The sequence below is a fragment of the Amia ocellicauda genome, chromosome 1 (genome assembly GCF_036373705.1).
Source record: "Amia ocellicauda isolate fAmiCal2 chromosome 1, fAmiCal2.hap1, whole genome shotgun sequence".
In the NCBI taxonomy this organism is placed as follows: Eukaryota; Metazoa; Chordata; class Actinopteri; order Amiiformes; family Amiidae; genus Amia; species Amia ocellicauda.
In genome coordinates, this window is record NC_089850.1 from 29408983 (window position 1) to 29425679 (window position 16697).

The 16697-nt window shown below is 38.3% G+C and overlaps 1 protein-coding gene across 1 annotated transcript in view; it reads left to right on the plus strand.

Annotated features, from left to right (window-relative positions):
- Positions 1-1745: 1745 nt before the first annotated feature.
- The window catches only part of mettl24 (methyltransferase like 24), a 45024-nt gene continuing 30072 nt past the window's right edge, over positions 1746-16697 (plus strand). The window contains exon 1 of the mRNA XM_066701162.1: positions 1746-2367. Coding sequence (XP_066557259.1) covers positions 2008-2367 — 360 coding nt within the window. The 5' untranslated portion in view covers positions 1746-2007. The remainder of the gene's footprint in view (positions 2368-16697) is intronic.

Below are 16697 nucleotides of genomic sequence, written 5' to 3' on the forward strand. Positions count from 1 at the left end.
CTATCTGTTCTCAATTTTATTCTCCTGCTTTGCTGTTCCAATGCTTTTTTCCCTGAAGCTGAAAAATAATGGTTCTCTCTTGCCATGCTCAATTAAGCCATTTGTAAATGAGGATTCCTGCACTGCTCCATTCCTTTGGTCCCATGGTTTATGTTTATCAACGATATTGATGCAGCATTGCAGTCACAGGTCAACCTGAGACACATTATCATTGGTTTAGCTCGAGCATTGCTGTTAATTACATGCTACATAAAAGACATAATCTAATCTGGATGTTTGGGCACTATATAATACTGTTAAGGTCTTTCAAGTTTCAACAGAATTGCCATTATTTGAACAGAGATTGTTCCTTTCAAGGATCCCGAAGACAATGTCATCTTACACTTCAGATCTTGTATTTTGTTCACAACCAGTCTTTCTGTAATGCAATATCTATAGCACAAGTTTCAAGTGTCCAGTGGGGTGCAGTATTAACCTCTTTCTTGGTTTCTGGCATCAAGAATCACAACCAGATGCAAACTGTGGCAGGTTTCCAGTTCACGTCTATTTTCCACTTAACACAGATGAATTAAATAAAGTATTAGGAAAGAATCATCACAGCTATGCAGAGTATGCACTGGACTAGGACACGCATGCATGGTGTACAGTTACTGCATTGGGAGACAAATGCCTTAAGTTGTAAGTTCACAGGGATTGGTTGACTTTCACACATGAAAGAATCCTGATCACATGGCAATGCATTTGTTGTTGGCATGGCACAGGTTACCTCTTAGTGAAGGTGAGCTCAACATCCTTATACACTTGGTGTATGTAGATAGCTACATCTGAATAATATTTTTAAAAAGTTTAAACCTTTAAGAAATTTACATCAAGGGAACAAAATCTGTTTTCATCACTCTAGGTGTATATTTCTTAAAAAAATCATTATTTCAGTTAACTGTTATTGTATTTAGCGTAACCAGGGCTATAGTCTTAAACCAGCTGATAAGGAAACCTGATTGGTGCTTCATCTTTTATGCAAATTTAATTTAACTGAGTTGTTTTCTACCTTTATACAATTACTTCTGAAAGACCCATTAATTAAATTAGATTATGCCTTTTCGTTCCCTTGTATTTTGGTTTTCTTGTTTCAAATCCATCCATAAACAATTATCTGTGTTTCATTTGTTTTCTAAGTAGTTGCTTGTGGAAATAGAGGTAATTAGTCATACAGCTTATGAGGTAGCAGGTGATCAAAATGCCCCTCATTTGTTTTGAGTTAATTGGACTTAAGTTATTTTCTAAAATCTCTCTCATTGATTCCACTGCTATATTTTATTTAGATAAGAATAAAGCTATCACTGATTCATTACAAATGTGAGAATCATCAATATATATCTAAGATACTTTCTTGGAATGAAGGTTTTATCTTAACAATATTTCATTAGCCTTGTCAAAACACTACACGCAGTTATTCAGTCACAACTTGTGTTTGAATATAAAAAAGTGTAAATTCTAAGAATGCTACCTCACAAACCCAATTGGGAGAATGATTCTCATTAATTTCAATGTTCTTTTCTCTTCTGTTGATGTGAGCCTCTGAGTTGGAGAGGTATTAAGCGAACAGGCCTCTTATGTGGCAGGCTGATCAGCGTGCATGGCTCGGTTTAAAGTTACAGAGCAGCTGAGTTAGAGGGTGTGTCCCAGTGAATGTTTGGGGGAGGTACAGGGGGACGTTCTGAAACTTCTCAATGAGAGCAGAACATTTGTCCCCTTCCTTCGCTGGTAGTTTCTCACTTAGCAGAAATGCTCTGCTTGTATACAGGTCACACACAGCACTGTAAACTAAGGCAATGCATTTTGGAGGAGCAACGGCAGGAGGGAGACTGAGCTTGACAGAGTGCATGGAAAGGAAGGAGTCTGGTGGGGGGGAACTGGCCTGACAGAATGGGAGAACTACTAGTTTTCTACTGGAATGGAAAAGCAAGCCTGACAGAGTGAAAGGGTCCAGGCTAGCGGGGACGCAGGATGCACAAGGACAAATCGAGGAAGGCTTTCGCACTCGTGCTCTGTCTCCTCTTCACCGCAGGCTTCATCTGCTTCCAGGTCTATGTGGAGTTTGGCAAGAAGGCCTTGCCGTTTTTCTCAGGCCAACACACAGCTGCTGCCAGTCACACTCCTGTGGACTCAAACACCGGCCAGGCGGGCCAGGTGACTTCAGCAGAGAAAGGTGGCATCACAGGGGACTCGAGAAGTCAAGACGGAGTCATTAAGAGACAGGTGACCTACGTGAGGACTTTGAAGAGAGATTCGGCAGCCGCAAAAGTCACGACCAGCAGCACTGACAAAGCAGTCTCCTGCTGCCCGCTCTCCAACAATCACAGTAAGGTCAGTGTCCAGGGGAGATGCTTGTATCACTTACTCGCCTCCATGCAAAATGTTTAGTTTAGTGACAAAAACAAGATCTACCCTGCAATCTGTCACACATCTTGAGGGCTTTTCACCTTCAAGACCCTGACACAAGGTATAGCTGCAGGTTTTATAGAGTAGCAGCAAGCAGGATGGACTGGTTAATGGTTCTGCTAAAGAAGTCTATAAGGTGCAAGATGTCAAAATATGTAATTCTATCACTGAAGCAAAGCAAATCTATGTCTAAATCTGCCTTCATCATGGCTAAGACTGCAGGCATGATACCAAAATAAGCAATTCTTCACAGATAGCTCTGATGAATGCATATCAACATATGTTGTCACTAGGCAGAGAAGAAAATTTTTTTAAACCCTAACCCTTTGTGGTTAAAGTAGGAATTTTATTTTTCTTGTTCTTGCTGCTCCTGTTTTCTTTGAAATATAAACACATTCAAAATACCAAACTCAAAATAGAGCAGACAAAGAACTTGGTGCAGAGCAGGGCTATACATATATATACTTTATGCTATATGTACTACAACTACACAAAACTGTAGCCAAAAATATGAAGAGCCTTAATCTAAAGCAAAGCTATTCTGTTATCAGTTTAGTTTAATATATATTGTACATTACTTATTATTCAAGTATATATTTTAAGATAAAAAAAATCCAGTTGTTTGAACTGAGTTACAAATGGGGTTGCAAATTGTGGATTGCAACTCCATTGATTTCTACAGTTTACATATTCTGTAGTTTATGTATTCACTGATTATATGTGGTACAAACAAAAATGTGTTAAATCCTTCTGAAAATATAGGCTAACCCTTTCCTCCTTTTACTATTTCTGACAACCCACACCAGATTAGACCCACACCAGGTTATTTTAACAAAAGGGATATTCAGAAGTCATTACAACACACAGTACTCGGGCCAATAACCTCACACATCAAAGTGGCAGATTAAGAATCAAATTGCATTAGTGAGCTATGTTTTAAATATATATATTAATCTGTTTGGTCTATTCTATACAGAAACAGCAGAGGAGAGCACTAAACCAAATTTACTGCCCGCTATGCACCATTACTGGATTATTGCACAGGCATTAGGGCCACTTTTCAAAGGAACTATAAGATATCTGAAAAGATTTAAGATTGTTTTTTAAGATTTATAAAAATGGAAATGCAAGTGCCTCAGTCTAAGTTAGATGACTCATATACTTTCAGTGGTGGATCATGGTGTGGTGTACTTGCAAAGAAATAGTAATTTCAACAAACTGGTTAAGTAGAAATTGAAAATGGAACAGGATTATCCTTTTCTATCACAAATTGAACAATAAAGGAAACTTATGTCTGTCATTATGTAGGAGCATCCAACAAAACTACATAGCCATGTAGGCTCATATGGATTTCTGAGAACACTTAGTACATGCTATTGATTAGTAGTCTTAAATGTGGAATAAACCCCTTTCTTAAAACACTATGAACACAGTACTTCCTACCCCGGGACAAATCCCACCATGCTCCAGTCCAAAAAAAATAACCAATTTCAATCAGCTAGCAAAGTAATTCTGAATAGATTGTATTACTTTATTTTGGTACTTTTTCCAATATGGTTTTAATTTTATAATAGCGGGGTGCTGGGATTTCATTGCAATAAATATAAAAAAGGACAGTGAATATCTGCAGATTTTTCATTTCAGAGGACCTTGAACTCACCTCAAAGTCTCTGGTACAAGGGTCATCTGTTTCCTTTCATTATTGTAGGGCCCATCAGCCAGGCAGCCCAGCATTAGCCACATAATAATCACTGCTTTGTTTATAGAAATAATACATTATCAAAGGATGATACTTCTTAGAGTGAAAGGATTTGGTCACACCTTACAATAATGGGGACCAATTTTTAATGCATTGTTGTATGAATACCACAGGAATAACACATGAATACCTTATGCACTTCATCTGCGTCCTCCTGTGAATCACAAGTATAACAAGGTTAGGATCAGGGTGGGGGGTAAAGTTACAGACTAGGCTTGGGGTTAAACATGTGGTCAGCATCAGAACTCAGTGGAAGTGCATGAGGCCATATGTTATTCCTGTGAGAGTTAAACATTAATTAAGTATTGGTGCCCATTATTTTAAAGTGATACCAAGATATTAATGAAAGAACAACTATTATTTAAGATATTTTTCCCTGAATTTACAGTAATTATTTCTTTCCAACACTTAAATACATGACCCTTCATAATGTTTTTAAATAAATAAGTCATCTATCTGGTAACAATGATCCTGTGAGACTGAATTCTTATTATCTTTAATTTAGAAAACAAAACTTAACTATCACTTCTTGTTACACACACTGCAGTTTCGAAAGATATGGCAGTCAGATCGAGTTGGTGAAACTATCTTTACCGTGACATCCTTATGGAGCATCACTCACACTGCACATTTTCACATTTTATGTTGTCCTACCTCTGCAGCATCCACCAATTAATTCGATGCCGGGTCAGACCAGCACTGGAAATGTTTGTGGCACAAGTCAGCCAGGCTGCATGAGGTTGTTTTTCTCTGTGCTTAGGAGAAGCTTTATATTTCAATTAATATTGACAAGCCAGTGTAAACATTAGAAACAAATGTTGCTTTCTATGAAACTGTTTGACTCTGAAGGGATGTTATGAAAAAGAAGCTGGTGCGAAGATGAAGATGTAATTTCTCTGAAAACAGAGCTTATATTCCTTTTTTTTTTAAGTTTTGTTCAATAAGACTGGTCCCCAATCCTTTGTAAGTATATCTTAACAAAGCTTTACTGAATAAAGAATTGAAAAACTTGCTTCATAAAAAAACATTCCTGTTGAATAACAGATAACCAGAATTCATTTTGATGATCAAACTTCGGCTATTTTGAGATTTTAAGTCCTTCTTTTTTGTATGGAGTCTTTTTTCATTCACTTGTTTGCCACAAGATATTGTTATTTTGTGTTGAGTTTAAAAAACTCACAATCTGGAAAACATTATAATTCTGACAAGACTTATCTTAAATGTTATATTTAATGTCTTGCTGTATTATGAAAATACTAAGGGAAAGTGATGTTCTCACATACTGCCCTTATAATCATGCAGATTGGACATGGCAATAAAATGTGCTATGACTTGTAAGTACAGATCTTTTCCTGAGTGTGCAGGCACATTTTTGCACACAAATTAGGGTATAAACTTGTATAGTGAGAAGCTTTTTACATTATTTCTGTCACGCCAGTTTTGAGCAGTCATAGATGGCAGCCAGAGAAACTAGAATACTAGGAAGGAAATAGACTTCAGATGTCTTTTTGTGAATGGGATGAGTTTTCCCATTGGATAGTGACACTATGGTCAGTGAATATTCGTAATCTTGTAGGACCTGTCAATGGACAGGCCTGCTTCACACAATAAGTCAGTTTAGAATCAATGTAGATCTTCCTCCAAAGCAGTTTTGCTGCTGACACAGTATGAATTTTCCAAACAGGTTGGGTAGAAACTCTGTCTGATATCACGCCTGGCCATGTTCAAAATGTACTTATAATGTTGGGGATGCTGACGGTGTTTAGTTTTCATGGCCACCCCTCCCCCCCCAGACACACCCCTGCACATTACATAACCAACAAACACTAAAAACACCTTCAACCAAGAACTGGTCAAGAAGGCTGGAAAGTATTGTTATTTTTATTAACAAATGTAAGTAAATCTGTTACACTGAGAGGTGTTCCTTCAAAATTAAAGCAACCATGACTTCGCTATATGTTACTTGCATTGGCACACACGCTGTAAGTGATTTAACTCGAGTCACTAGCACACTTTCAGAGTCAATTCGTCTGCAGATATAGAAAGAGTTGAGCAAGAGGGCATTTGAAATTGACTCCTGTAAACTACACAAGACTACAAAGACCAAAAAGACTCGATGAAAGAATCCACCTGCAATATTTGATCAGTGCCTTAAACACAGTTTAAATCAAATCAAGCATGATTATGACCACATTGCTTTTTTAATGGCCGGAAACAGAAGAACAGAGAATGGTACAGACTTCTGCTGCCAGGTGTATTGGTATTATACAGCCTTTGTGTCTTTATTCGAGACTCTTTCCGTCTCAACATTCAATACAGAATCAAGACAGCAACTGGGAGCTCTCAGGGGAAGTGAGTGAAAGCAGCTGTTAATCCCACAGGGGTGGCGGAGGTCCAGCTTGTTTAAGGCCATTCTGAAAGGACAATGGCCTTAAGATATACTATGCAAATCAATAGTGAAGTAATACATGTCATTACAGGTCACTGCGGGCGTCTTGTTCTCCGCCAAAGCATGAGACTACACAGACCAATAAACAGACTGTAATCCTATCTGCTTTTCCTGGCTTAAACCCAGCTATCTTAAATTTAACAGTCCACAGAACAGTAATGGAAAATTCTAGCAATCAGACCATACCTAATCACTGCCGCACTGGTACTGTGTGTGAAGAAAAGAGAGAGAGGGAAAAAAGCACAACTAACAAGCAAGTCAATACAACTTTCTCCTGATGTCAGCTGGATAAATTGCAATATGTCCATATGTATGATATGCTTATTTTCATCTGTAATTCCTGTTTTTAGGTGTACATTTGAGTGTATTTAAGTGCAGAGAAAGACACTGTGGTCTTCAGGTAATTTTTCCTCTCCTACACATCAGTAAAACCCATTTACTAGCACCAGAATGAGGAGCATAACAGGTGTCTCTCAAAATGATGCGTGGCCACATGAAAATACCAGAACCCTTTAAACATTGCAACATTGCTCATTAGAGAAAACTCTATTATGCTTTCAGAGTCAGACGTATTTTTTTCTTTGACTTTAATACTCTGCAAGTACCCTTCAAACGAGATGAGAGAAAATGGTTAAAAAATAAGACTTCCAAGCTTTCTCTGACAATATGCAGCAAAATTGAAAGGGGTCTACTTTTGCAGGTAATCAAGTTTTTTCAACTTATCCTTCAGGTTGCAATGGCTCCTATGTAGGGAAAATTGTCTTCTACTGGACAGTACTTACATCCTCTCAAATCCACTTCCAAGGCTTTTACTGTATTATATTATTGGCTGCAGTAGAAAGAGTTCACAAAAAACACAACTGTCCCCAAAGAAACTAGAATTTGTTATTTTGAATATTGGATATCTAATGTGTTTGTAAGTTGAATAGCACTACAGTGACAAGAGGAAAGTGCTCAAAAAGAGAAATGACTCAGCTGCACTATACAAAAAGTCTGAGGTGCAATAATAAAATGATCAACAGAGACACTATTCATATGTAATTATAAATATGTAAGTATTGTGTTGATAGTTTTAAAAGAAAAACACAAACTAAGTTGATCTCTGAATATAATAAACAACTGGCATTCAAATGGATTTGCTGTTTTGTTGCAGGTTTTAATTTAATTGCAGGAATTTACTACTAAGACGTGTTCAGACATTTGATGTTCCCATAAAAAGCAGTGGCCTTGTTCTTAATGCATTCAGTTTGTACTTATTATACAAATCCCGAAGCTGCACAATCATACCTCCTCCAGGATAGACTATACTCTGTTTGGCTAATGTTGACCAGATTTTAATGTCACCAGAAACCCTTCATATGCTTAAAATATAATTTCGACTGCAGCCGACAAATGTTGATTTCCTTCACATGGGGTACTGTGATGAACATGATGAGTGAAAGTTAACTGACACACTTAACAAGAGTACAGGGAGGCAAAGCAAAGCATGAAGTGGCAAGGGGAAATGATGCAAACACCACTGGAAGCTGATGCTGTAGACTAGAGGATAGAATAACAACATACGACTCCGCAGGGAAACCGCAGAATCCTTCATGTTTGTATTCTGATCGGGGATATTACATTATTCCTCCACTGGCTGATTTACAGGCATTTGCCATGGTATGTCTTGCTTAATGATGCCAATAAATTAAAGTGTTGATAAATGTTTTGTATAAAGCATGTTACGGTAGAGGACAGTATGTTATTATTCAAGTCCCGTGGCCTAGATAGCATTAATTATTTTCTGTCAGAAGGAGCGAAACATGAGCTTTAGCTTGTGCTGGACTCACTTAAAACCCCCCTTTCCCTTCTCCTCCGCAGAGCAGCACAAGGTTTGCCTGAATGAATTGAAAGCACACTCCTCACGCTGTCAGAGGCTGCATTGCAATTATGTCTGTTTGTTGAAGCTTCAAATTACACTTCTCGTCAGGAAATCCAGTGTGTTGAATTTTGAAAGAACCCTCTCTCCAGCGACAGGCACCTCAAAATCTGTCTCCTTCATTGGCAGTGAGGGGGAATCCTAGGGGCCCAAGCCATTGAACTTTTCACTCCATTGGGTTTTTGGATTGAAGGGAAACCGTCTGGGCTTTTTTCTCTCTCCCCAGGCTTCTCTAGGGAAGCGAGTCAGGTAAAGCCAATTCCTCTCCTCAAGGGTTCTTCTCCTGGAAGACAGTATGGATCTGCACAATTTTCCAGTTCAGCTAATTGAAAAGAAATCTCTTTTCCCTGCAATTCTTTAGAAATGGAAAAAATAAGGATGTTAAAATCCAAGATACCATTATACTCCGGGGTCTGGTTCACAGACAAGGAAATGTATGATCCATATTTTTCTTTGTTGTTTTTTTTTAAGCTAGCAAAGTAGATTTAGAAAAACGAAATCCTTGAAATTACATTTCCTTTTCAATTAAGAGAATCTCAATATGTTCAATGTGGTCAGTCTGACTTGCCAGTAACTCATCTGTTATGAAAAGGATGCCCTATTATGTAAATTATAAATGTACTTCAGTATCTAAAATGTACTTCTAGTTTACTTAAGTATACTTAGTCTACTTAACCATATATTGCACAAGCTATAATTAAGGTAAATAGCTGAATAGCATAATTATAGTCACCATATTGCTGCAGCAATCAATTGTGGTGTGTATCTCTGGAATATTACATTACTTTTCATTGTTTTTCTTTAAAATATAACTTGTACTCAATCTATTAGTCATTGTTATTTTTATGCATTTCATCAATATTGTTATTGCTATTTTTTTTTCAACAGGGGACTGCGAACATTAAGCATCATGTCCTGAGAACCTTAACTTCCTTATAGCATTAATTGATGACCAATCTGTTAAGTCAATTCGTGCTGGAAAGGAACTGGTTTAATAGCAGAGTGTCGTTTCTAAGGTGACCATTATTAAGTTTGGACACATTTGGGTCAATTATATGCACCAGCGCTCTTAATTTTCCCTGTGAAATAAGTCAGTGTTGCTGAGGAAAACAGAGGTGTATAATGAGCAACTCTGTTTTGTGAAGCTTAGTTTGTGTTTTTTTTTTAATTAAGCTGCATTTTTAATGGTGGAAGCAGTTACATGTAAATATTAATACGCTTATATTGTTTCAGAAACTTGATATTGTTTGTTTATTTGTTTGATATAACATATGTAAGGCCAATTACATCCAGATATTTAACACATCTCAACAACACCACCTAAACAGACTTTAATATAAATAAATCTGATTTTGAGTTATACTTAAATGGTAGATGTTTTAGATACCATGCTTATGTACAGAGCACTCCTATATTGAACACATTTTGTGTCATTAGTGAATGCATTTATACATTTTAATGACCAATGGTGGATGTTTGTTGAACTTATATGCTTAATATACAAACTGTTTTGTATTGAGGAGTGACATAACATATGACAAATAATAGGTCAGGATTGTTCAATTTCAGAACCCTGGGTTTGATTCTAAACTGTATTTGGTAGCCTTGGTCTAACTCCCAGGGAAAATAGTATATTCCAAGGCAAGCACAAAAAAGATTGCTCAGATACAAATTTGAACAGATGAAGGCATAATATGCTAATAAACTATTGATGAGACATATTGACTTGGACCAATTCATAATTCCATCTGCTTCTTGTGTTATTGTTATTTGTTTGGAGACCATTGTAAGACAGCAAAGAATGCATGCTGGGTAATGTAAAGGCTGTGATTTACAATAATGGGCAGAAGGCCGGACTTAGAGCTTATAGGCCTGCATGTGATCCACAACACATGAGATACTTATGTGATAGTCCTGTGGTAGTCCTACATTCATGCATGTGTTTCTCCTCATCCCCTCCCCCCACAGAAGCACCTGTGTTTTATTTGTTTTCTGTGTTATTTTTCTTTTCCTGATTTCGTAATGCAGGATGCGAATAATCCAAAACAGACCTGCCCTGTGTTCTCATATTCTTGCTTAGCTTGTGATTTTCCATGAACCTCTTGACTTAAATTACATTCAGCAATTTTCGACTGTTGTGCCTCCGAGACACCCATGTGTATTTCCTGCTTCACTCAGAGAGCCATCTAACTTGTGTTTGAAGTTAGAAGTATGAAAACACGCACTGAGGGTTACAGTCACGGTTATGATTCTGGTGAAGAGCCTATCTCTGTGGAGTTACTAACTACTTTCATTGTTTAGGTAAAGTTCAGCCACAGGCCTTTCAGATGCCTCTCAATGCAGGGCCAATCCTTACTGGAAATGGACGGGTTCAGAGGTGAGCTTGTTCATTGAACTGCAGCTCCCAGGTTTGCCATTGCTTCAGTCAGCCTCATCCTCCGAGGCTACTGCACAGCACAGTGAGAGGCACTGAAGCATAGCAGCTGACCTGCCATATGAACCTGGAAGCGCAAAGCTCTGATAATGAGAAGGGAGAGGAATTCAGTACCACTGGCTGTAAAAGACTTATGCACAATCTGTCCTCTGTGTTTTACTTTGATGGATAATAGGGACTTGGAGACAACGGAAGAATAACGGCACTGGTGGTGCAGAACTCCCAGCCAAGGGAGTGATATCTGTAACTACCATGAGTGAAAGGGCAAACGGAAAACTACTGTCTGTTAAGGTTGCTGACAGAACTGCCCTCATGCAGACCTATGATAAAATAGTGATATATATGGAACCATTTGGGTAAACAATGGGCAGGAAATTCATATATATGCATGCAACATATGAAAAGCTGTCCTGAATGGTCTAGTTACTGAAGAGTGATGTGTTCTGACATTTCTTACATTTGTTTTCCAGCTAACTGGAAATAAGTGGTATATAACTGAAAAATTAGCTGCATATAAGCAGTGGTACAACGACTTTAAAAGCCTTAGTCCTATGAATGTTGTGTTTAAAATGGAAGCAGAGGCTGCCTGCTTGTTTGGGAATGCAGGGAAGGTGCTGAGAGTGGCTTTCTGTGGGAGTCTGTGTTTTGTCTTGGTCTGCTTTTATTATTTTATTATTTATTTCTTGGCAGATGCCCTTCCACTTTGTTTTCTTTCTGTGCTCTCACATTTGCTGTGAACGAAAACTGTGGAGGTGAAAATTTGATTACTGTATTTGCAAATTAGCGTGGACCTTTATCCTTAACAAACTTCAAGGAACACCGCAAAGTCGTGCCTTTAAACTGACAAGTCATTTCACAATATACAGCTCTGGAAAAAATGGAGACCACTTAACATTGTCTCTTAATTTTTTCCAGAGCTGCATATGAACAAATCCATACAATAGAATTAAGTTATCAAATATTAAGATATTAACAACTTAGGTGTATGTAATGATATTTATATTTTAAACTTGTAGTGGAATGGTAGCAATAAGAATTGTAATAATCTGGGTTTGGGATTTCCGGGGTCCCTGGCCACCTTTGATTATGTGATGTGGGGGTAAACTGTTACCTGTATAACTGCCCAGCCAGGCAGCTCATATTATGACATAATTATTTTAACCTTTGTCAGCTGTTCACTCCGCTGTTTATTGCTGTACATTAGTTCCTCCAGCTGTGTGCTTCTCCTAACAACCTTGAAAGGATCCCTTAGAAGCCTTAATAGATTTGTGTAGCTCACTAGCTGTAAGGGATGCATTGTTCGACGCTGCACAGTGTAATCCGAGGGGCGTCCCTGATGCTGTTAGTAGGCCGCAGACCTTGCCCTTTCCTCAATGTGGAGGCGTCCACGTCTCCCGCTGAATTACACTTGCGTATTTTCACCTCATTACAAACCCATTACACAATTCGGAAAAAGGTTTGTGTTTATTCGGCCCATTAGGCAAACCATCCCAGACATGAAACCCCAGGCTATTGCAATAGGCCCTGCCAGAGGCTGAGGGATGCAGAGACTAAGCTTTTGTTGGGTAGCCAGGCTTCTGTTCCCAGCTGAAAGCCTGGCGAGGAAATCTCTGCAGATGTTGTCCTTGGAAGGTTTCAGGAGAAGCTTAGATCAGATTATTTCATGAAACCCATGGTAAAAATAAACAGTGATTCCCACACAGTGTGGAAAAATGCAGAACATGGCGTAGGTGTCTCGTGGTGATGTGAGGCTTTATTAGTATAATTGTGCTTGGGAGTGATTCTTCCCCCCCCGGTATAATCAGCTCCAGCAGATTAGTTCTTAAGGGTTCCTTAGTGTATTTCTGTATAATGTTCTATTTATCCTCGCAGACAGGCTACCCAATGTATATGGAGCGCTTGGCACAACTTTTTCATTATCCATTATGATGATGCTATTTTAGGACTGGGATTCCTTCCTTTAAAGTACATTACATAAGTATTCATTCTACTCTGCATGCATAACCACTGTCAATACACGTGTAACGGCTCACATACCATGCCTTTCACTTAAAGGTCAGCAGGCACAGAACTCAATTATTTATGAGAAGAATCCTTACACTGAACTCACTTCAAACACAAAGTGGCCTTTTCGTCTCTGTGAATTCTGAAAAATAATGTTGGGGAAGAACATAATAAATATATATATATATATATATATATATATATATATATATATATAGTATTCTCAAAGAGTTCTACTAGAATGAATACCCTGGCCTGTCTCTCAATATCCCTCCCAGGAGCAGCTGAAATTGTCTGATTGACTCGCATTTTCAATGATAAGAATATAGGATTCCCTGTGGAGAAGCCCCACTTATTATAAAGTTGTGGTTGTCTTCTCTGTAGATTAAAGTTCCCTGAGTGCTTTGTTAGGATATTTTATGAGGAATTTCAAGTTCATTTGATGTCAATGACTAATCATTTTACTATTTTCAGGAAGTAATGTTACAATTCCCTAATAAAAGCACAGTTTACTTTGGCCCTCCAGCCTTGTTTATTTGATTTTGATTTTTTAATTTAAAGCAACAACAGTGACCACAACTGCCAATAAACAACGAAACAATGAAGATTACATTGTAAATCTGTCTGATCTTCAGCTTCCTTGCAGTCCTGTCAGGTCAGCTTGTTCACATGGGCCTGTCAGGGTTCCTCTAACATGGAATGACATTTTGATGTCTTGTCTCCTCGAGTTGGTTCCCCTGCACGTATATTTGATTATTTACAGCTGCTTCAGAGAGTGGCTTCCGGGAGCTTGATTGACGGCCAAAGGACAGACCATATAATCAATGTGGGTTCACAGTCGCATGGTGAACCCTCTCAGGATTAGCATCAGGTTCAGTGCAGTCTGCTTCATGTTCGCACAAACCATTGGAATCATGTTCATGCATGGTGAGGTCATCAGAATCTGGCCTTGAATGCAACCTGGTTTTCTTCAGTGTCTTAAAAGCTCCTTTCTCCATTTTATATCTTATCTATTTTATCAAGGTTTATAAAAAAGAAGTACTTGCCCAGTGTCATGTTGTGTATATGTAACGGGGCTTTGAGCCCCATGAAATTATAAGATTGTATGTTTTGGTACTGTTGTTGTTGTTTTGAATTTACATTAATCTGAAGTGCTTCACCCATAATATCACCTCTAATTTGATGAGGGAACAGGGTCAGACAAAACATCTTTGGCTTGCTGGATTAAAAGTGAAAATCCTACATCCCCATTGCTTAACTTTCTGAAGTATCCTGGGTTCTAGCAAGTACATGGCTTAGAGAGTACGATGAACATGAGGCCAAAGGCTGCAGAGTCATCCAAAGCCAAAGCTCAATTCCATAACAGATGATGGGCAGTGGATGACTTGATTCAGATATTCAAAACCCTAATAGAACCTGACAGAGGTTATCCAAACCAATACATGTTCAGCCACTGAACTACAACCAAAGGATACAAATGAAGTCTTTTCAGAACAGAAAACAAAGAGGAGCCTCAGTGTTGTGAGTGGTTGGAAAAACCTAACAGTGTTTCAGTTTGGCAATTCACTGCAAATTCTGCGATTCACTTCCTTCAAATCTACTAGCAGCCACAGGAGCAAAATAGGCTGTTGTTGACAACCATTCATGCGTTCTTTTGTTCTTATTATGGTTGGCTTTGCTTGGGGAGAGCCACCTTGAGACCCTCGCTCAGTCTCCAACTTTCTTTATGTGCAGAGAACAGATATGGGCGGAAATGTGGGTCGAGGCAGCTGTACTTTGCATTTTGTTCTTCGGGATCTGCTGTCCAAATTTTCTCTGCTGTTGTTTTTGCACATGCGAGAGATTAAAATGACATTGAAGGGTGCAAAATAGAATTGGCATAGTGAAAGTTTTTCACTGCCACAACAAGCCTATTATCTCACAGCAGGAGCAGCTATACAGTGGAGGACATGCAGGCAAGAGGTGGTGAAGGGAGCTTAATACTCAGGTGTCTTACTAATTGTATCTCTTGGTTGAGACCAGGCGTTCATTAGCACTTGCAATGTGCAGTTTGAATTTTATCACAGCAACTTGCAGTCACCATTTTTTTTTCCGGTGCTCTCTAGTTGTACTCGGTGGCCATTTGACTTTTTAGGTCATTTTACCAAATCAGAAATTCAGAATAGACTTATCAGATTTTTTTTTTCCCTATATGTGTTTTTAAAATTCTGATGTATATTGCTGCAGATAATTTATCTACTGATTGATTGAGATCCATTCTATTTTCATGCCAGTCAGGCAATGCTAAATGTAAAACGGTAATCTAGTATAAAAAAGGTATGTAAACCATGCATTATGATATGTTATCCGGTGACTTATCATCCATCCTATTTGAATTCATTTTTAATGTGGGCTTGCTTTTATTTTTGGGAAGTGTGATTTGCCGTGACAGTTTCACCGTTGCAGTGAGACCTCAAATTATTTTCTCTGCCACATTCAATTTCATAGTGTCAGAAGTCAGTGTTCAGGCCTGCTGGCCTACATCATCACAAGTTGTCCATAAAGAGAAAATGAATAATATAAATGTCAGGTTGGAACAGATGTTGAAGACAAAAGCTTTCATTTCATTCTGACTGGAAGACAAATGGAAATGTCTGCACAGTGAATTATTAATATTTTCACAGGGCTAAGGTGAGACTCAGTGGCAAAGCTGCTGCATATGAAAACAACTCACTTTGAATTGCAGTGAGAGCGAGAGATTTGTTCCACAGTCAGGCAGTGCTTTTTTACAGGACAATCAGTGTTGACAAACTGTCAGGTCAGGTCAGTAACACTGGCCTTAATATATAATTTCACATAACATAATGTACAGAAACATAGATCTGCATTCTTCTAATGTTATTTTACAAGGTTAACTATGATACGTGAAATAATAATTAGAGGATTTCCTCAAACAAATATTGTATTTTCTGGTTAAACACAAAGTGGTACGCTGGAAAATCAACCAAAATACTGAACTGTACCAGTCAGAGAACAATGCTTTTACTCATTGAATAAATATAAGATATGGTGCAATAGAGATAAGCCATCCACCATGACCAGACACAGACAGAGAACATGCTTTATTTAGCAGCATAGCTGTCAGATAGTTAGGTACACCTGCGTTGCTGTATATCTGCCAAGTGCTTTTAGAAACCAAGCCATTGTTGTCGGTAGACCTGAATGCTGATAATTACTAATTGAATGATATTCATTCCAAAGGCATATGTCAGTGGTCGCAAATAGCTGATATGAGCCAATCGACTGAGGACTATTTGTGGTAGCAGAACTGTGTTCATAGTGTTTCACAGTGCTTTCAGTACGCACAGTGTAAAGCTAATAGGAAAGTTTATTGGGATTTGCAGCTCTTGGAAAACTTTTCTTTCATCTTGTGTTAGCACAACACATCTAATACAAATAAAATGGGTATTTATTTTATGTCTTATTTGTAGGGAAAAGAAGCTAGTATGCAGGCTTAACCCATAAGACCTCACATGGAGTGCAAGACATTGTGAAGGAGTAGTTTTCGCATCAGGCAGGATTTTTAATGAGTTGTGTGACACCAGGTTTGCCTTTCTGAACTAATCACATTTCTACCAGGCAGCTTTAATTATGCTAATGGCAACACATTGTGCACCACCCTCCTCAGCATTTCTGGGTTAACTAATGAACT